The sequence below is a fragment of the Cheilinus undulatus genome, linkage group 1 (assembly GCF_018320785.1).
Source record: "Cheilinus undulatus linkage group 1, ASM1832078v1, whole genome shotgun sequence".
NCBI lineage: Eukaryota > Metazoa > Chordata > Actinopteri > Labriformes > Labridae > Cheilinus > Cheilinus undulatus.
The window spans coordinates 27,229,475-27,251,182 of NC_054865.1; the positions used below are offsets into that span (position 1 = coordinate 27,229,475).

Sequence of the window (21,708 nt, forward strand, 5' to 3'; positions counted from 1 at the left end):
AAAAAAAAAACATCTTTGATGTCAGTGAAAATATATTTCTACAAAGTAGTGCAAACTGATTAGAATAAGTAATGTAAATAAGTGACTGCATAAATATTGCCCCCATTTTAAGTGACTGACCTAATTAAACAGAGATCCAGCCAACTGGTGCTGATAGACTCACAATTAATGACATGGTGATCACCTGAGTGCAGTAAATGTGTTTGAATGATTTTAGTATGATGGAGACTCCATGGTTAAGTGGAAGAAAGTTCTTTGCTCTGATGAGAAACTATGTTTGGTGACAAACACTGCACATCACCCCAAACCCACCATCCCCACTGTGAAGCACAATGGTGGCATCATCATGCTGTGGGGATGTTTTTTGGCATAGAAAACTTTTTTTTTTATTGGCACTATAAATAAGTAAATTTTCTGAATACTAATAGTCTTTATCTCTCTTTTCTGTGGTGTTTTACGTGTGCAGACTTGTTGATGTCTTGTGTGTGCAGATTTATGTATTGCTAGGTAGAGTCAGTCCATCTTGATTGTATTGATGGTATTTTAAATTTTGTTTGATTGGTTTAGGCTGTTTTGTTTCATAAGGGTGAATTCATGTTTAACATTGGTAATAAAAGTTAATTTCCATTTTATTCTTTTACAAGAAACGTCCTGTGCCTTTTGACTCGTTGGAAAGACTCGAGGTGAAGAAACAAAGATTTGTGGACCAAAGGTTGCAGCAGCAGCCCACAGTAAATGAACTCTCAACCAGTAAAGGACCCAGCATTTCAACTCCCATCCTTAACCCCAGTTTTCACACTAAGACTGAGTTTCAACGGACAAGTACTCATACTGGTAACCAGAATGGCTTGCCAGTGGGCCATAGTGGCTTTCCATTAATGCACAAACTCTCTAGCACATCTGATGCACCCGTTTCACACAGCAAAGAGCAGGCACCCAGGATAAGCAGCCACCAGCCTCCGCAGGGTGACTCTGACCGTGTTCACCAGCAGCTCGCCAACAGCCAGCACAAGAAGAGGAAATCAAAAAAGCACAAAGACAAGGAGAGGGAGAGGTTAAAAGATGAAAAAGGTGGTGACTGGATAGAGACGAGTCCTGATCTCAAGAAGAAGCTGGACAAACTTGACAGTAAGAGCCTTTTTAGATGATTTTAGCCATTAATACTTTTAAAGTGCAGTCACAATGTGAAACATTTTAGTGTGAACCCTTTTCTACATCTGGGAGTTGTTTTGACTTTGCACTCATCAGCTTCAGGATGCCACCTATTGCTTCTCTGACTATTTATGTTGAATCATTGGTGTTTTGTTTGGCTCGGTCCAGTCACACAAAAACTTGTTTCTCTTCTACATCTCTCCAAAAAAAAACCTTAAGCACACCCACACAGATTTATAAAACCATAATATGTCTGACAAGTGAAAGACCAGTGTTGTATTTCTACAGCATTATCTCATGAGTGTGTCAGTGTTTGCTCCCTGAAGCTCTCCCTCTCTCGAGTCTTCAGCGTGTTATGTGGCTGATTGACTCAACAACAGGCTGAGCAGAGCAAAGAGGTCTCTGAGCTGACGTGTCTCCTGAGACCCACAAGCTCAGAGCTCATCTCACAGAGTCTCTCACACACTAAGTTTTGCTAAACAAAAACACATTGCTAAACAGTCAGACAATGACAAAGTGTCACGTCTAAGCTGTCTTGACTCAAGCTAATGTTGTTTTCTTTATCTATTACTTTTATTTTGTTACAGATCCTGAAATCACAAAAGCTATGGCATCTGAGGAGAAGCCTGATTATGTGATGTAAGTTCAAAAAATGCTTTCAAACCATCTTTTTTCATGTGAAATCACTTCATGTAGTATATGTTCATACAAAAGTGACAGACTGGCTGTTAAAATAAGTGGCTATAATTTGTGCATGTGCCCTTTGTGACCATCACATTTTATGAACATGGTTTAATGATTTGGAGTGTGGCCTTTTTCTTTGTATTTATAGCTAATATTACACATACAACAAGTGAAAAGATCAGTGAAGGGGTCTGTAGCAACAGAAGGTCTTATGCTGCCACCCTGTGTTGGAAAGTGGTATTACACAAAAAGAGCCTCATTAAAAAGGCCTCCATCAGAAAACTAACATAAATGTAACTGTTAATGTGTCTCCTTGTAGCACATACGGCCCCATTATGAGTTTGGAGCAGCGTCAGAGGTACCAGCAGGATTTCTGCGCTGAGTATGATGAATACAAAGACCTCCACTCACGCATCGCCACCATAACTCACATGTTTGTTCAGCTGGGGTCCAAGATTAAAAGTCTGTCCCCTGGCACTAAAGAGTATAAGGTACACACTAGATCTGTACATGATATTGAATTTCAATCAATTATGTGTAATTCAAAGCAGCTAAATATAATTTGCAATGATTTGTCTTTTAGATAATGGAGGACCAAATATTGGAAAAGTACAACAAATATCGAAAGGTGAGTTACATTTTTACAAGGTTTATTCATTGTTAACTGGATTTAAAGGGAGATCAGAGGATAATTTTATACCTAAACACCATCAGATGTGTTTATGACTGTAGTTTAAGAAAGCACAGAATAATAATAGTGAACCTAAACAGCAATATCAGCATTTTTCAAAAGAAGTAGGATGAAGCTTACACTTATTTTACTCAACTCCTTAACTACTTTTCAACAACTATAACATATATATATACTCTTATCAGTACTGGAGAAGATGAATACATGCAGTGCATTCAGAAAATATTCAGACCCCCTTCACCTTTTCTATTTTATGTTGCAGACTAATGCTACCATTGAAAAAAAAAAAAAAAATTAATAAGTGCAGTACCATTATTTCATGAATGAACTGCTTGTAATGATTTTCCAAATGAAAGTTCACCATGATTACCAGCACAGTACAATACACTAATACAGTATTACCAATACAGTGTATTGCAAAAAAAACACAACATTAGCCTTGGGTTTCAAATTAAATGGAAAGTTACAATAAAATTTGTTAACTAGTCAAACTAAATATAAAATCATACAAAACATTATAATATTCTACTAAAAATATGTCGGGCCAGGATATTTGTAAGATCATTTAGGTTGTGCTTCAGAAAAATTTCAATTTAAAAAAATCAGCATTAGTTTAAGGGGTATAGCTGCATTTCCAACAATTGGTCTTAGTTATTTTAGTTTGGCATAGTAAACAGTTTTTTTTTTTTTTGTTTCTGCTGTAAAAAGTTCTGGTACCAAAATAACAGATCAATAGTGTGCCACTTTTATGGCCCCTTTCTGTTGGGGTATCAAGCGAACTACAGTATCTGACCCTTATGGGTTGAGCTAGACTCAGTGCAGTCCATTGATTGGTTTAAGAATCTATTCTTCCTGTGTGACAGCAGATTTAATAGACAAATACAACGCGCAGCATGTTTTATAGCAAGCTGAACATCTTTTCTACCTTATTTATCATTTATTTGCTTTTAATGGAAATAATGTGCTGTACTAACCTTGCAAAGCAGATGGATACGCCTGTTTCCATGTTTCTCACTGGTGAATCCATCTTGCAAAGCTCCCGTCTGAACCGTTTGGGCCCAGTTAGAAAGTGACAGGACCAATCGATAGCGGCTATGTCATGTGTTTTTTTGCTCTGATTGGCCTGTGAAGATGTGACAGAACATTCCAATCACCCTCCGAGTTTTTTTTTTTTCAAAGGCTCTGCCCTTTCCCAAACGCTGTGTATGAGAGGTTTTCCAGATGGATGTGGGAAACAAATCCATCTGGCGTGTCAGGTTAATGCTGTACTATTTAGCAAATAAACCTTGTGGGGTACTGTTGAGACTGAAATGACAACTCTGTTCAAAATGGGAAGTAATGGGCTGTAAGGGTTTATCCATGTGAATGAGCCAGTTGTAAAGCCTGGCTCTTCTATGTGAACGGCCTTCCATGTCTGAGCGCTAGTTTTCGTTTTTTTTGTTTTGTTTTGTTTTTTACCAAATTCAGAGCTGTTTGGGAGTCAAAAGGTCAACTCTTATTGGAATTAAAATCAAAATCTGCTTTATTGGCCAAGTATGCAAAGGAATTTGACACAGCTTTGCTCTCAATTTATAGGGAATTAAACATTACGTATTTAAAGATGAAAATGAGAAAAATATGAAAATTAAGATTAAGAATGTAAAAGATCTTGATAGTTATTTTAACCAGTGTATACAAGTTTATGTGCAATGATGGTATGGTTGCAAGGTGTGCAAAGGGTGTAAGAATGCTAAGTATATGGTCAAAATTGTTAGAATGCCATAATATTGCAGAGTTAAGGTAGATAAAACAATTTAACATAATTACATTAATTAGTGCAAATGTGCATATGAGATGAGATATATTACTGTAGTCTTTTGTTGGGGGGGAGCACTAAATTTTAGCATTAAACAGGGCTGAGAAGGTTGTGAAATTAAAGTTCCTTTTTTTTCTAACACTCTGTGACTGTGTGGTCATCAGAGTAACTGAGCTGATTCTAAAAAAGACAGAATTCCCATTACAAAGAACAGTTTTAGATCTAGAGATAAGGCTTGCAGAAAGTCTCTGCTTTTAAATCCCTTCTTAAAACTCATTTTTATAGACTTGCTTTTATGTGATGTCATCTCCTACTCCTTTTTATTCCTTCATCGTTTTACCTTTTATCTCCACTTTTATTATTACATTACTGCTACTTTTGCTGTTTTACTGTTATTATTGTTACTATTAAGTCTTTACCACTTCTGTTTTTTTTTCTGATACCTTTTACTTTTCTTATTCCTGTTTTAATATCTCTTACTCCTCTTATTGTTTTGGTTTTCTATATCAATTATCTTGAGTTTTTAATTTAGGCAGTTCTTACTGTTTTAGTTTTTACCCTCTTGACGCTTGACCATTTTAGTGTTTTCCCTCCTCAGACTTATTCTTTTACAGTTATTCTTCCTTTACAGTTTTACCTCTCTTAATGTTTTAGTTCTTATTGCTTCTCTTTTACTTGCCTTTTAAAACTTCAGTCCCCTTGGTCTCAGGTTCTGTGGTTGGGTTCCTGTGTTGACCGGGTAGTCGTGGGTTGTTATGATGTCTTTGTTTTAACGACCTCTCAGGTTGTCTGAGCTCAGGTGATGTCATGTGAAACTTATCAAAGCTCTTATGCCTTCCATGGATTTTTATTTCTAATAATGTCTCAGTAATAATGTTGTTTGGGCTAAATGTATAGTTTGGGTTCTTGTCTAGGTTCTCTCCCCCTCAGTGTTCTCTTGTTGTCTTTGTCTTGCTGCTTTGATTTTCTGCATGTCAATACACTTTGTTAAACCTTGTTTTTAAAAGTGCTATATAAATAAAGTTATTATTAATATTGTTATCTACACTTGCTATGGAAAAGCAAGCAAGCAAGATCAGGGTTTGTTTATTTACTAAACTGTGCCAGACTGTACTGGACCAAATAATACTGCTTGGTGGAAAAGCACCATATTTAAATGCCATTCGTTCACCTTGTGTTTACCTCTGCAGCATTAGGTCAGATACTCTGAGCCTTTCCATGCTTTCCATCACTCTGCTAAATCCAACTAACTTGTACTTTGATGACTGAGAACAGAGGAGTGATGTTTCCTCTTCTTTTTGCAGAAGTTTCCAGGTTACCGGGAAGAGAAGAAACGCTGTGAATATCTCCATGAAAAACTGTCCTACATCAAACAGCTCATCTTGGACTACGATGTCTCCCAAGCTTCGTCATAGCACCAGATCTCCTCTCTGTCAGATGTTTTCTTTTTAAATGAATGGAGCCACCTGCTTTGCATAAACAACATGGGAATCAAACAAAAGCATTTCACACAAGGGATAGAAACTATGGACCTCAAAACTGCTGGGACCACGTATGATGCTTAGGTACGATGAACATGAATCAGAAGCCGATGCTATTTATACTGTGATTGTTGTAGTGAATCACTTCTAAAGATGATGTGAAAACTTCAACTGAGAGGCCAAAAAATCAGTGCTCATCAGATAAGTCCCTTGTGTCTGTGTAAGCCATTTTAGTGGGAATATGTAACATGTTTTTTTTTTAACATTTCACACTTGAGTTAAACTCTGCTACCGGCTGGCACCCCTTACCTGCTGTCTTTTTAAATCTGTGGACTTCAAACAGCAGCAGTAAAGACATGGGTCCTTTTCAACTCCATATCAAAGCATTCTCCTTAATGATACCTGATTGAAACAGCCCTCTAAAAAAAACATAAATTTGGAAAGTTGTTTGATCTCAGGATCAGTTTTGACATCTTCTTATGTACTTTTTTATTCATTAACTTGTTCATAGTGCAGATTCCTTTAATGGTTCAGGTATTTATCTTGAAGCAAGACTACCTTGAAGCAGTAGCTGCATCAGCATTAATATATTGAAACTCAACCTTTTATAAAAAAAAAAATCAAAAAGACTATGGTTTTTATCTGGAAGTAAGTGGAATAATCTCACACTTGGGAAAAATAATAAAAGGAATTATCAAACCAGAAACTGATGCATTGAAGTAAAGGGATCCTATCTTTCACCTGGACCTTTTGTTTAGCTTATGGTCTGGTCACTGAACAAACAAGTTCTTTATAACATCTGAATCTAAAATAGAAACAGGGCAAAGTTTGGAGAACTGCAGTTTCATGCTGTCTCCCAAATATTCTAGTGCTGACAGTATTTATTCAAAACACTTATTTATTAAATGGCTGGTAAATGGACCAAAAACAAGAACCATATCGCCCCCAAAGCCATTTAATCAGGCACAAAGTCTATTTCAAAGTATTTAAAGCCACTGGTAACAAGTGTCTCTCTCTTTTTTGTTTTCCTTAGAACTACTGATGTATTTATTTAAAGCCACCTCCATCTGTTTTGTGTTATTGATCTGCTCTCTTTGAAGTATCACGGCTTATAAGATCAAAGATTGTTATAAAAGAAACTGGGGGGCGTGATTGTTGTTATGAATGGATCAAAGGTTATTTGTTGTTTAAGGAGAGTGCAAAGCTGCTCTACATCCTTTCAATATCAATGCAGGCATGGCAACAGAAAGGGACAGTAGCCATTCATTCAACACTGATTCAGAGTCTGAACTGTTCACTGTTAGAAAATAAAAAACAGCATTACTTACATGTTCACAATGTTTGCAATACTGGGATCATCTGTGTCAGTTCAAAATTCAGACACTTAAATTTAATGTTTGCAGTGAAAGATTCCTGAGCTAATTGTGGAAATCTGCAGCCATATTGCTTCAGAGAGTGTAACAGGAAGCACTGTTGACAATAGTGGTACAGTAACCTTGAAAGTTTTACATTTAATAATCAGTGCCCAGTCCATGTCTTTGCACTAAAGCAAGTCTGAAAAAATCATGACTCCACTCAGACTGTAATTGTTCATTTGATTACAGTTTTTTTTTTTTTTTTTTTTTGCATTGACTGTTTAACACACAGTCATTGATTTAAAGCCTTAGATTACACTTTTACTGGACAAAAACCTCAAACTACCAATGCCAACTCATTATCCACACACACTTCTTATCTGCCTTACATTTTAGTTAGCTGTTTCATTTCTACCTGTTCTAATGAATGCCTGTGGTGGCGGTCTCAAACTTCTGTGTACTATCTGGATAAAATCCTTATTATGAGATTTGGAAAAGGCTATGATGATGTAGCCTTTTCATGATTCACATTTTAATCCTTCTGGTACTTTAGTAATCACTGTTGGGCTTTATTCTGCGGTCAGGTATTTTCCTGTACTACCACTTTGTTAAAAACACAGGGTAGTTTGGTTGAGGTGATCTTCACTGATTTCTGTTACATTTTAAGCACAAAAACATAAAAAAAATAATACTCCACAATCACTTCTGGTCAGTGGAGGGTAATCATAAGAGGGTTTTAAGGGAGAAAAGTGGTTCTTAATTATCTTTCAATAATAAAGAATTATTGGTATTGAAGACAGAATATTTTATATAAAATAAACAGATGAATTTTATTTATCCATGCAAATCTTAATGACACACTACAATAAAATGTTCATCAGTTGTGTTTTGGACTGGTGCTGACTATTTACTAAGGCACCAGTATGTACTGCACATGAGATGTTTTATGTACTACATATGTGCTGAAGGGAATTCTATAGCCAGGAGGAAAGGAGGCTTTATGAACTGCATTTTACAAATGTGTACATTCCCCTTACCTGTTATGAAATAAATTTAAAAGTTCAAAGTGATGTTTGCTGTAATTAAGTTCTTGCATTATATGCCTTGAATTTTCTCTGGAGGTAATCAGCATGATTTTACTGAACACCGTCATTGTCTGTGATCAAAGCGTCTCTTGATCTGTGTGGTTTCCTGCAATTACACCGTATGGCACCTACATGACAACTGTATCACATATGGATGTTAAATTACATAGCATTAGCTGCAGTTATATTTTTGTTATGCAAATTAAAATGAACAACAGATCATTCAGCTCAAATGGTTATTGTCCATGCAAACAAAACATTATTCTCTGTATAGAATGTATAAACCTATAGCACCAAAAATAAGGGAATTTGTATTTGGTAGATTATTCCTTTGTTGTAACAGTGCTCATTGGCATGACATCTTATGCAGTTGGAAAGTCTGTTCTCCTTTAAAATGGTGCCACATTTGTAAGGAACATGCATTTGTGGGATGAGCAGCAGAGCTGAGTATGTAGGTTGCACCCATGAAAAATTTTCCAAATCTTCTTTGCCAGTGCCAAACAGCTTATTCTGCCATTGACTCTTGTTTGGTGTTTGGTGGATTGGATGATTGATATCTGAAGAAACAAAACATATCAACAATTTATTCATTTAACAAACAGGAGCCCTAATAGCATGTGGGAGAACCATACACAGCCACAACAGCCTGGCTCCTCCTCCTCATGCTGGTCACCAGCCTGGTCACACACTGCCGTGTGATGGCATCCCATTCTTCATCCAGCATTTGTCGCAAGTCTGTCAGTGTGGTTGTGGTGGTCACTCCGGCACAAACAGACCAAGATGATCCCACAAGTGTTCAACGGGGTTGAGGTCAGGACTGCTGGCAGGCCATATCTTCCTCTCCACTCACAAATTCTGGAGGTAGTCTCTGATAAACCCTGCTCCAGCATTGTCATCTTGGAGGATAGAGTTCAGTCCCAGACTGTGGAGATATGGGATTGCCCCTGGTTGCAGAATCTCATCCCTATCGCTATGCATTGAGATTGCTGCCAATGATGCTAATCAGACACCTGATTGTCATCACCTGGGGGTACCAGAATCTCTCATCAAGAGTCAATAGCAACAGCAAAATAAGCTGTCTGGCTATGGCAGAGGAGAGTTGGCAAATTTTTCATGGGTGCAACCCACATACTCAGCTCTGCTGCTCATCCCACAAATGCATGTTCCTTACAAATGTGACTTCATTTAAAAGGGAAATAAACAGTGATATAACCTTTATTGCCAATAAGCATGGTTCAAACAAAGGAAATAATGTACCAAACATAATTTCCCTCAATTTTTGTGCCAAGTTAGGTTTTAAATTGTAAATTTAGACATGTCCAGAAAACAATTCTCAGCTTTTAAATAATTAGAAAAAATATAGGCTTTAATTTTTTCCTAATAAAGTTGTTAACCTCCTAATCAGCCAAAATGTGGCTTAGTTGAAGGTTGAAACCCCAGATTGATCCCAGGAGTACCTTGATGCAGATGACAGGAGCTGCCATACCTCACCTTTATACCAGAAGTCACTTGAACTGAATACCTGATGCTAAAAGTTTGTGCACAGATAGACTTGTGGGTGCTTTCTTGCATATGTACTGGTTTTATGGGGCTGTCAAAAGTTTTGGTGTGAGGTATGTAGCATTTTGTCTGAGCTTCCCAGTCTGTTACTTTTGAATGACACAGCCTCATAAAAAAAAGTTTTATTAATAGACTTTTACTAGTGACAGGTATCACTGTGGAAACTACTCCTGCAATTTTGCTTCTTTATGGTCATGATACCCATAATATATCACATATATTATTATTTCTAATGATTGGGGGGCCTTTATTCCTTTAAGGGTTATAATTTGTCTTTTGTATATTTTTATATTTGTGTGCGCATAAACAAAGGCCATTCAATAACAAATTTATCACAAGGAAAGAAAATTGAAACCAAAAGGCCATTTGAGAAAGTGAAGACATGATTTCTTTTAAATGAGGCATTTAACAATTTTTGTTTAAAGTATCCTTCCACAAAAAATTTAAAGTCAGAAATGGCTCACTTATTTTGGAAGCCCATTTCCGCCAAACAAATAAGAAAAATGTGAAAGTAGGGCAATTCTTAAAAAAAAAAAAATAAATAAATAAATAAATAAATAAATAAATAAAACAAAGTCATAATTACGAGATAAAAAGTCGAAATTTAAAAAAAAAAAACACAGATAAATTATTATCTCATAATTTCGACTTTTCATCTTAATTATGACTTTTTTTTTTTTTTTCAGAATTGCCTCACTTTCACATGTTTTCTTTTTTATTTGGCGGAAATGGGCTTCCATACATAGGTGAGTCTTACTAAATAACAAGATTAAAAACTAAAACAGCCTCAAATTGTGCCTTTTGAATTTTGCACGACGATTCCTATCAGCTGAGCAAAATGGTTTAACAATTCGATCCCACACACCCTCCAGCAATTTATGACCGGTCCATAAACTTCGTTAAACTCTAAAAACGTATCCATGATTTGTACAAACCTAGATTCCATACGAGCTGTTGCTAGCTGACCCACCGCGTGCAAAGTACATCCTCACTCCCGTTGTTATGGCGACGAAATAACGCTCAGTACTGGAGAAGCTTTAAGCCTTAACACTCGCAAGGTAAGCCCGTGTTTATTTTAGTAAACCTTACGACATATCGAGTTTAAACTTTACAGCGTACACAGCATGTCCCATCCCCTCTGTAGAGTGGCAGTGGGTGTTGCTGCGAGCGTTAGCAACCTTTATGCTGTGTGGAATTTTTGGCGTTAAGTTAGCTAACATGGAGGTTATCATATAACCGACGAAGGCTTGGACCTACACGTAGATAACCTATGTACTGCGGGCCTACTGCCTGACTGTGTCTACGTTCATGTCCTGTATTAAAAATCTTTTACTTGACTGCATGACAGAAAACAATATACTTTGTTTACTGACAGATGAGATACAAACACCCCATAGGCTAGTATAGAGCTTAAGAAATGCCACAGCTTAATAACCATGCTTTCTCACATTTAAAAAAATAGCTCTGTAAGATATGTTTTCTCTTTATACTGTATTTCCAAACGTAGTATCTCCTTCCACCATTTTAAACAGGTTTTCCATGAACAGCCCCTACTCCAGAGTCAGCAATGATGGGGGTTTGCAAAGCAGAAATACCGAGAAAGGAAATACCTACTTTGCAGTTGTCCCCTGCAGCACAGGTAGTCTGTAGTTTAGAAATCATTGTATTATTTGTTGATATGATTAGGGGAGAGTGGGGCACAACCTAACACTTATTGGATTTTGCTCAATAATTGAAAAATATATATATATATATTTGGGTTGCAATAATCATATTGACCAACATACACATCTATGCAACAAATGATTACTTTTTATGTTTAACCACTTTTTTGGGAAAATTGTGCTGAAAGTGGCTGAAGTGAAATGTTACAACCTACCCTATAGCTGGGGCTAACTGTAACATTAACATTACATTAGGGTTGGCTGTAACACTTGACAGAAAAGTCTGTTTAAACACAATTAATTTGATACAGTTCTCATCATGTATATATACTTGAGGTAGATAATGTTTGTGAATCTATGATAGATTGTTTTTACATGTCTATCCATAACATTCATCAAGTATGGGAAGATTTAAACACGGATGAATAATATGCATATATACGGTTCTTAACAAATTTATTAGACCACCTGTCATATTTGTCTCAGAGACCATCCAGCATCATGAAGTGCTTTAATGCGGACTCTTTCATTTTCATTGAGCTCTTCACGTTTTACCATTTTGAACAGGAATGAGGAATTTCAAACTGAATTCACGTTTTTAAACCCAAATTTGAGCCAGCTCACTGGGCTTCTCTGAGAAGTCAGAAATTAATCAAGCATAACATTCAACCACTAAAACTAGCTCATTTTTCTGTTCAGGAATGCAAGTAAATAACTATAATTTGACATATTAATCAAGAAATAATAATGTGCTACCTATTTTTTCAGTTTTTTTTTAATCAGTAAATTTGAAAATTAATGGATACAATAATATTTATATTTTAGCATTAAAAATATCATTTTAGTTAGAGGGCTTCTACATATTGGTGTATTAACCATTGCAGAAACATAATAAATGATTTTGTTAATTACCAATGCTGTTACTTTAGGGCAGCTGTGGCATAAACCTTACCTTGGTGGTGGTCTAAAAAATTTGTTAAGCACTGTAGATATTACCTTTTTACTAATAAAATATGTAAGAATGTAAAGAATATAGTAACCCCTTGTATATTATGCATGATTTATATTATATAGAATTAATCATTATATAAGATCAACATTGATTTCATAAGATGATATAAAAACAAAATCATATATAAAAAAGTATGAAACATTAAATTCATTTCAATGCTTTTACATTTCTATTTTTTATTCTCTCATCCTTGTGCATCATAACTGAGCTTATTTGTAACACAGTGTTACTAACTCCACTGTGAGTTTTTTTAGCCTTTCTAACACTTGATTTGAAGTAGTTTCAAATCAGTACGCTATTTCAGACAGCAAGATTGTTGCAAAGATGGCATAAGAAATCATAGAAATCAGTAACTAAGAATCAAGTATGCTAAAGAACTTCTATGTGGTAAAAATACAATTTTCCCAGAAATCTTCACCAAAACTGATGAAAATCAGTTGGTTATACCTGGCTGGTGGTGTGTTTAGATAAGCAAAAAACACATTTCACCCAACAGTGTTTGACACCATAAAAGTCCATGTTAAATTTAACCCCATGCTAGTTTGTATCCCACTCACCCTTACCACATTTTTATGTCAGATATTTGACAAAACAGTTTGAAGAACCTTTGCTGAAGTTAATAGTGTTTAATACTGTCAAATCAAGTGAAAATTCTTTGTTAGGCTTAATATTAAATAGGTCCAAAAGTTCCATTTATAAAATACTAACGCAACCTTTTTGTAAAATAGAGTAAATGTCAGATAAAGAGCTTTATTCCGAGATAATGTTGGTATTGTTTTTATGCTGTGACATATCTGTCAGCTTCCAGAGGGAACAAATTGCCTGGCATGCTCTGAAGATGGCAGGTACCTCAGTATGGGTCACTCTCAGGGCTTGTCTGTGTGGTGTGCATCATCTCTCGTCTGTGTAGCAGAGTGGCTTCAGGACACCCTGGAAATAACTTTTAATCAAATGACCAGAATGGCTGAAACCGTCTATCTGCTGGGCACTGTTGATGATATGGGTGAGTGAAAGGCCAGTGATTCAACAACAAAAAGAAGTCAGATATTGTTTTTATATGTACACTCCTGTTTGGTCAATACCTGTTTCTGCCCTGGCCTGAGACAATAGTGCCAATGAATTAGAAGACATGGCGAAAAACTTGAACTCAGACGAGGTACTTAGAAAAGGAAAATCTATCTTCATCATACCGACATTAACTGTTGTCATCTTTTACTGTAGGTGTTGCCAGAATTTTTGCCTATCAGTCTGAACGTGTTCACCTTCTCAGTGTTATTAACCCCATGGTGAGTATATTCAGTGTAATGTTTTGGGAAATAAGTGAAGATTTATTTAGGCAACCAAGTTGGATATTTATAAATATGAATAGGAAGTATTTTTTAAATCTAATTTCTATGCTGAATATACTTTCTGATTGGAGGCAGTTTAATCTAACATCATTTATGTGATTGAGGAAGAAAAAAAATAACATTGAAAACTCCTTTGTATCAGGAAAATGTGAACAAAAGGAGCATTTGTTTGTCATTTGAGTTGTCTGAAGGAGGAGATTATGGAGTTGCATCAATGAGCTGTAAGTAAGGACATTATTTTTTTCTTTTACTATTAGTTCGTTTAAAAAATAATAATTCAAATGCTAAATCAATCAAATTGTTTACTCCCTATCAGGTAATGGTGATGTTTGGCTGGAGGTTTATCAGCTCCCCACAGAAATATGGATGAAGCAGTTAGAGACGGTGCCATTACAAAAACAGGTGATGCACTATCTAACAGCAGGGCTGACTTGAACATGGCTTGATTATGTGTCTAATTTAGTTTACCTCTTGCAGTCTTACATACTTCCTGCTTTATTGAGGCTCTTAAGTGTCTATCAATTGTCTGTTTAGTTTGATGTTTTTTCTTATGTCCCCATTTCAGTCAGAAACACTCTCGTTATACATTTTACAATTTTATTACAAAATGGATACACGGTTTTACTTGGTGGAGAACGCTGTGCTCAAAAGATGCTTCATGAGTTAGTCAAGCAGCATGCACTGACTTATTAGGGAGCACATGGCTAGAAACTCCCATATGGATAGATCCACTTATGATAATGCATATTGAACACAATAAAATTAGCTCAAAAGCAAATAATTCATAGTACCAGGGTGCAATAAGCTTTATGCTATGAAGGAGGAGGCTGGGGTGGAGGAGATTAAGCTTTTGCCAGCAGCAGTGTGGTGCATTAACATTCATGCATGCAGTGATTAGTGAAAGGTACGTCATATTTAAATGCACCACCGTGTTGAGAGAAAGAGCTGTGATTGGCTGTAGAAGCTGGGGACAATAATTGAGATTAGCTGGCCATCAGCAGATCACGGCTGGACATATTACTACCATGTCCTGCATGAACTTACGCTAGGGTTCATTGCTTTTCTTGAGGATAGGAAAGATATTTCCACTGTTTGGGGATTTAAAATTTTGGATAATATTTTAAAAATTGTGTCCACTGCTAAATGTGACTAATTACAAATGCAATTTCATTATTTCAGTAGAAAATTTAAGGACATAGAAATTGCTTCTTACATTTTCAGGACCCCTCTGGAGAGGTAGATGCTGAATGGTCTCAGTTTGCTGTGGTGCTAAAAATCAAACCAGCAGGTAAAGTTCACCAAGGGTAAAATCATTTTAACATTTGGTTTAAATTAATCAGTCAACATGATTCTAGATTATTTTCTGTTTCTGTGTCTTTGAACTTGAATGTACTGGTTTATGTGTGCCTATGTTTTAAGTGTATTTATTGAATTTAAAATGAAATTCATTTTTGCTCTTAAAGTGTACAATCTTGATTTTTTTCTGTTCTTTCCAGGGACAACACTACACAAGCACAAGGATATGAAGCTGACAGACTTTTTCACACACTGTTTGTCTCTAGATGTAGAAACCAACAGTAACTGTCAAAGGTTAATTAGATTTACAAACAACTAAACATAAATGCAGATTCTCAGCCCCCATTTGTCTCATATTAGCCATGATAAATCTTTCTCAGACGCTGCACCCACCACTTTCTTCTGCCTTGTGGTCAGTCTCCCGATAACGATAAAACAGAGTTACAGCCAGGTGAGGTGTGATGGAGAAGTGAAGGTCCTGGGAAGTGTTCAATATAGGATTTTTTATGAATTATATATTTTTTTAAACCCAAGTGATGATAATACTTGCAAAAAATATTTGGAAAAAAATTCTTTGTGCATAACAATAAACTTGTATTAAATAAGAAAGTACAATAGGGTTGATTTGGTTGCTAATATGTGTGCTGTTATTCCACTCTTTGTTCAGTCCTTTATTTTGAAGAATGTATCACTCCAACTACATTAAAATCATCTTTAATCTCTGACCATTCTCTGCAGGACTGCCTGTTGCTGTCTGTGTGTGGTGGAGTGGCAGCTATAATCTTCTTCAGTATTCGCTGCACACATTCCCAAAGAAAAAAATAGGTGGGTGCTGAATTGATATTGTATAGACATATAGTCAATGTGCATCAGTTTAAGGCATGTGGGGCACTACAGATTCATCAAGGGGCTCGATGTCATACAACCCAGGGCTGGAGGGAGAGGGGTGGGCAAATAGATACATGTCACGTGTGTGTTCTTCTCTTTTGTCTGGGCCTTTTTAACCCTGGTAAAATGCTCTGAGACCTCTAGTGGTTTTCAGGTCCTTGGGACATCAACAGCTTGACCAGGGGCTTGTGGCAACCCTACTGCCTGCTCAGACAATACCCTAGGCCATGCTTCTTCCCCACATCGACGGCTTACTCTGCCCTTAAGGAGTAGACTTAGTTATTTTTTTAACAGATTATTTCCCCATGCTCCTGTAAATATGAAAAGACATCCAGAGCAAAACCAGGGTTTTGTCGATCCTTCTCCCTGCCCTGCCCTTATTTCACCTTCAAATTTTGGTCCAAACATGCCTTAAAGTTCTGCACAGTACTTTACATACTATACATTCTCAAAAAATAAGTTGAACATGTCTAAAGCTAATCCAGAGCTCCAAAATGCTCTGAATATTAGATTCCAAGGAATTTTGTCTTCTTTCTTTTTACCATATTCTGAATGAGGCAGAGCTGCTTGTTAAGTCCAAGGATCCACCTGTTCACATTTCTAGTCTGTAAATTACATTTTTCAACAGCTTTGGCCAAAATAATTTAAATTTTAAGTCATTTCCAAAGATTTTATTGGTACTGCCTGAAGGAACCCAACAAATCAATCACTTAGCCAAAGTTATTTGGCATTTGGGGTCTTTCAAAAAGTAAATACTGGCAATACATGAACTTTGTTATGTCCTGAGTGGATGCATATTACAGGCATGCAGAATGCTCTGCAGTTTCATAGTTTACAATACTATCAGCAACATCCAGCACACTTTTTTTTGTTTCCAGTTCAAAATCTCACAATATCAGCTGCCATGTAAGTTATCTGTAAATTTTTCCAACTAAAATCCTTAACAGTTTTAGTCTCAGCAAGCTAAATGATCAGAGGAATGCCTAATGAAGTTAGAAGTGCTCAGATAAACTGAGATAAAATGGATTGTGTTAGTCAAAGTTTGATCTGAAGATTTGCAAAAATATGGTTTTCTTTGAACTCTGTATCTTGCAAACCTACTTTAGTTTAATCCCAGAATTAAAATGTGAAGCTGCAGATTAGCAAAATATTTCCCCTTTATAGATTATTGTACTATACCCTTTTTTCTGAGATACACATTTCAGATTTTAACAACTCTCTCTTTGAAGCAGATGTTGAACCAATGCCAGATGTGGTATGGCCAAATTCAGAGGAAATCCTCTGCTCCGCTGCTAGTAGATGCACCCGATTTGTGGCTGTTGGGCTTGTTGGTGCCATGGTGTGTATCTGGGACAGGCAATCTGGTAAGAAAATCTGAAACTGGGTTATCTCTATCATTTGATTAAATCTGATGCCAGTCCAGTTGAGCTAATAAAATCTTAATGAGTTTTTTTTAATTCTGCTGCCACGTCTTTACTATGAGCCGTAGCTCAGACTGCTCTTTTTACTCACTTGTGTGATTTGTCTCCAACACTTGCTGCTGTAAATTTGAAGTTTCCCTTGTGGGACTAATAAAGGGAATATCTTATCTTATGTCTTATCTTAGCTTAGCTTATCATATCATATCATATCATATCATATCATATTTCTTATCTTTTCTTATCTTATCTTATTTTATTTTATCTTGTCTTGTCTTGTGTTGTCTTATTTCATCATCCTAACATCTTCTTATCTAACATCTTATCTTATCATTTGTGGATTTCATTCTGTGGACTTCAACCGTCTTGAAGATATTGGAGATATGTTGAACATATTGGATTAAGGCCAAATTGTTTTTCTCACATCCACATAAAGCAAGAAAGACTGAACTGATGTGTTCTATCACATCGCAATCCTTGTTAAAACTGTTGCAGCAGCATGACTAACAGACTTGTGCAGTAGCCAAAATTTAAAAAGAAAGGGAAATAAATCTATCAAACTTAGCGTGCAAGGTTTTTGTGCATTTTTTTTTTTTGCATCAAAAAATGGGCTCTGCGTGCAAGGACCTTGAACAGTCTTGCTGCTTAAAATGTTTAGTAAAACAACCCCCACTATGGCTCATTTTATTCACTCTGACATTTTCTTTCCTCTCCCTCAGGGTATCCTTTATCGGTAGTCTCCATATCAGCAGCAGACAGTGCCTTCTCCAGTGTGAAATTTAAAGATTGCTGGCCTGAGTCTGTTGAGGATTTGCAGATTTTTACAGCAAAAGTCCACTTTTTAGTGTTGTGTAAAAGTGGAGCAATTTTTAGAATCACAACAGGACGAGGGACACAGTCCTGCGTAATGCAGCCCATTAAAAGGTAACATAAGTTTTTTTATGTATCCACATTCAGTGAAGGCATCATTCTTTCCTTCTGTTACTTTAATTCCAGTCAAGTTTTACAAGGAAAATAATGCATTATTTCTTGTTACCTACTTAGGCCAGTAGATAGCAGGGACCTGCCAACTGTCACTACATCAGTGCCCTTCCTGCAGAGCTTGGTAGAAATTTAATGAAAAACATATTTTAAGCACTTAACGTCTCAAAAGATCTTTTAATAAGTCACATTAAGACTATTCTTGATTCTTCTGTCTCTGCTTTTCTGGCTTGAACTAGCTGCTCATGGTGCAAAGAAATGGAAAAATGTTCCTTCAAGATGTCACCAACCAAACCACTGTGTGCTGTCTCAGTCTTCCTCTATCTCATCTGATTACTACTCCATGCAAGCCTGTCTATGCACTGAGTGCCAAACAGAAAACTATCTTTATACAGGGTAAACCCAAAGCATTCGTTCTGTTTTTATTGGTTTGTTTAATAAAGAATGACATTTAGTATGTTTAATGGTTTGGAATGCAACAAAGGCACAAACAAGCTCCTGTATTTTAGAGAGTTAATTTCTCTTGCAGGTGACCCTGACCCTAGCTTCAGTGCACCTTCTGAGGAAGGACGCCAGAGTCAACTTTTCATTTTCTGTTTTGATGAGTCTGACATCACAAAGAAATATACTGTTTCACTCCCAGACTCTCCACAACAACATAGCGAGGCCTGTGTTAATCTGGAGAAAAGCTGCAATCTCTACTTGAAGCATAGGTAGTGACAGAAACTCTTCTTTATCTAACAGTCATTTTTTCTTGGTGTTAACATCAGCAACAACAATCTGGAAATGCTGAATATGTTTTTTTTTTCATTATTTTTATCACAAGCAGAAAGCAAAAACAGTGTATACTTCATATTTATATATTTTCTTATGTTTTCATGTAAAGAGTACTGTCTGTGGATGAAAGAGCTAATGCTGTAACACAGAAATGGAAGCAACTACAGGAAACTGCAGGAACATTACTGCTGCAACACAGCCAGATGAGGAAATGCAGTGAGTGATGTTTTGCATTGAGGTAATATTCTGCAAAGTGTCTGTGATCTTGCTCACTTTATGATGCTTTGGGCATCTTTTATTTCCTGCCATCTCTACTGCAATATTTCTGTTGACATTTACACCAAGTATGGCATTTTTCCTCGTGAAAATGCTGCTGTGGAAAATTATTGGCTGGTGCATTTATTTTACAACAAATAAAAAGATTTTTTTAATTGTCTGTATTACCTGAAGATTAAGATAAACAAATGTAATTTTGAAGACCACTTCAGCTTTTTAAATATTCATGATGAATTCTCGTTTCAGGTTCCCTGTAAACCACTGATGATAAACTGTTGAGTGTATCCTTCTGTCCATTAGCTAATGTTTATGTATGGGGAGCATAAAAAGTATTCACCCCCTTGGATGTAATACCCTTTTATTGACTTTATGAATAAATCATGTTTAATATAATTTGGCTTTTTTGACAACAAACTTACAAAAAGCCCTCTTTAATGTCAAAGTGAAAACAAATTCCTGAAAAGTGATGTTAATTTAATCAAAATGTGTAATGTCAATAAGTATTTTGCCCCATTCATTTTAGCCTCTACCTTTTCAAGCTTTCCAGGGCCGGCTGCTAAGAAACATTCCTACAGCATGATGCTGACACCACCGTGCTTTACAGTGGGGATGGTGTGTTTGTGGTGATGTGCTGTGTGGTGTCCTCCAAACAGTGTTTTGTCTGATGGCCTAAAGATCGCTATTTAGGTCTCATCAGACCAAAGAACTTTCTTCCACTTGACCATGGAACCTCCCAAATGCCTTCTGGTAAACTCTAGTTGAGATTTAAAATCAGTATATTATAACCAATCTGGTGTAGGTTAATACAGCGCTGATAAAACGTATTCACCCCCTTAAATGTTTGGATGTCCAATATAATTTGGGTTTTTTTGGACAAAAAAAAAACAAAACAAAAATGTCTCCAAGTCATAGCTCTCTTTTGCAGACTAAATAAAAGTGTCCTCCAGGATGATCCTATATTTTGCCACATTCATTTAATTCTCTACCTTTACAAGCCTTTCGGGGCCAGTTACCGAGAAGCATCCCCTAAACACGATGCTGCCACCACAGTGTTTCACAGTGTAGATGGTGTATTTGTGGTGATGTGCAGTCCTCTTGTCTGCTGAACATAGCGCAAAAAAGCACAGTTTTGGTCTCATCAGACCAAAGAACTTTTCTCGGGGTGACTGTGGAGTATGTGCCATATTCCTGACATTTCCTGATGATGGATTAAATTGAATTCCAGGGGATGTTCAGTGCCTTGGACATTTTCTTTTTGTATTCATCACCCTGACTTATACTTTTTAATAACCTTTTCTCTGAGTTGCTTGGAGTGTTCTTTTGCCTTCGTGGTGTAATGGTAGCCAGGAATACTGATTAACCAGTGACTGGACCTTCCAGACACAGGTGTCTTTATACTAAAATCACTTGAGAGACATTCACTGCACTCAGGTGATCCCCATTTCACTACTGTGAGACTAGCACCATGGACCTCTGTTGAATTAGGTAAGTAATTTCAAAGGGGGTTAATATTTAGACAGTCACTTATTTTACCTTACATATTTTTATTTAATAGACATTACTTTGGAGAAATCTGGTTTTACTTTGACATTTAAGAGGGGTTTTTTGTTTGTTTTTTTGGTCAAAAAGCCATGACTGATTTATAAAATCAATGAAAGGGTAAAACATCCAAGTGTGAATACTTAATATACTGTAAGCACTGTATATCAAACATTACTTCTTGAACAGCCTGAATGGTCTGTAATGCTGTTTGAACAGTTGAGTCAATACTGTAGATATCAAAATAATATACACATTCTTTACTGTTTAACCATGTATGTGGTATTTGAACATTAGAACTGTTAGATACTGCCAAAAACCATATTTAATCTTTTCTGCCTTACATAATGGCATAATGATATGCTGTGGAAAAAATGAGTCAACTTCCTCAAACTGCAGCTTTACCAACCACACCTTTATCTGTTTATGAAATTTTAAATATGGAGTAATGTCAGAGGGACTTAATATAAGGCTGCAAAGCTATGTCTTCTTTTTACTGTCAATTTGAATACAACTTCAGGGGAACACGTTAGCAAAGAATTTTATTTTAAATTTCCAGTTTATCCCCATTAAGTATCTCCTACAATGAACTGTAACATTGCAGCATGAAGAAAACTTTTTTCAATTCAATTTGCTTTAAAGATGTATATTCACTGATTGTATCTATGATGCTGATGAATGAGTCCATACATTATTTTTCGTGTT

The 21,708-nt window shown here is 36.3% G+C and overlaps 2 protein-coding genes across 2 annotated transcripts in view; both read left to right on the forward strand.

Moving 5' to 3' along the window:
• The window catches only part of LOC121511396 (RNA polymerase II elongation factor ELL2-like), a 37,652-nt gene extending 29,798 nt beyond the window's left edge, over positions 1–7,854 (forward strand). Inside the window, exons 8-12 of the mRNA XM_041790426.1 lie at positions 645–1,128; positions 1,740–1,791; positions 2,156–2,327; positions 2,420–2,464; positions 5,627–7,854. Coding sequence (XP_041646360.1) covers positions 645–1,128; positions 1,740–1,791; positions 2,156–2,327; positions 2,420–2,464; positions 5,627–5,737 — 864 coding nt within the window. The 3' untranslated portion in view covers positions 5,738–7,854. The remainder of the gene's footprint in view (positions 1–644; positions 1,129–1,739; positions 1,792–2,155; positions 2,328–2,419; positions 2,465–5,626) is intronic.
• Positions 7,855–11,373: 3,519 nt separating this feature from the next.
• Positions 11,374–19,756, forward strand: wdr93 (WD repeat domain 93). The gene is made up of 16 exons (XM_041778002.1): positions 11,374–11,442; positions 13,281–13,482; positions 13,701–13,765; positions 13,971–14,049; positions 14,145–14,230; positions 15,050–15,116; positions 15,325–15,418; positions 15,505–15,575; positions 15,863–15,949; positions 17,245–17,376; positions 18,150–18,354; positions 18,475–18,535; positions 18,651–18,807; positions 18,941–19,124; positions 19,298–19,404; positions 19,711–19,756. Exons 1-16 carry the CDS (start codon positions 11,374–11,376, stop codon positions 19,719–19,721), a joined length of 1,677 nt encoding a protein of 558 aa, XP_041633936.1. The 3' UTR covers positions 19,722–19,756.
• The last annotated feature ends 1,952 nt before the right edge of the window (positions 19,757–21,708 follow it).

What these genes read in the sequence shown, in the direction of transcription:
- wdr93 (XM_041778002.1), top strand. Translation starts at nt 11,374, where the DNA reads ATGGGGGTTTGCAAAGCAGAAATACCGAGAAAGGAAATACCTACTTTG. An exon ending in GTAATGCAGCCCATTAAAAG is followed by an intron (nt 18,355 to 18,474) that starts GTAACATAAGTT and finishes TTACCTACTTAG; the next exon opens with GCCAGTAGATAGCAGGGACC. An exon ending in TGCCCTTCCTGCAGAGCTTG is followed by an intron (nt 18,536 to 18,650) that starts GTAGAAATTTAA and finishes GGCTTGAACTAG; the next exon opens with CTGCTCATGGTGCAAAGAAA.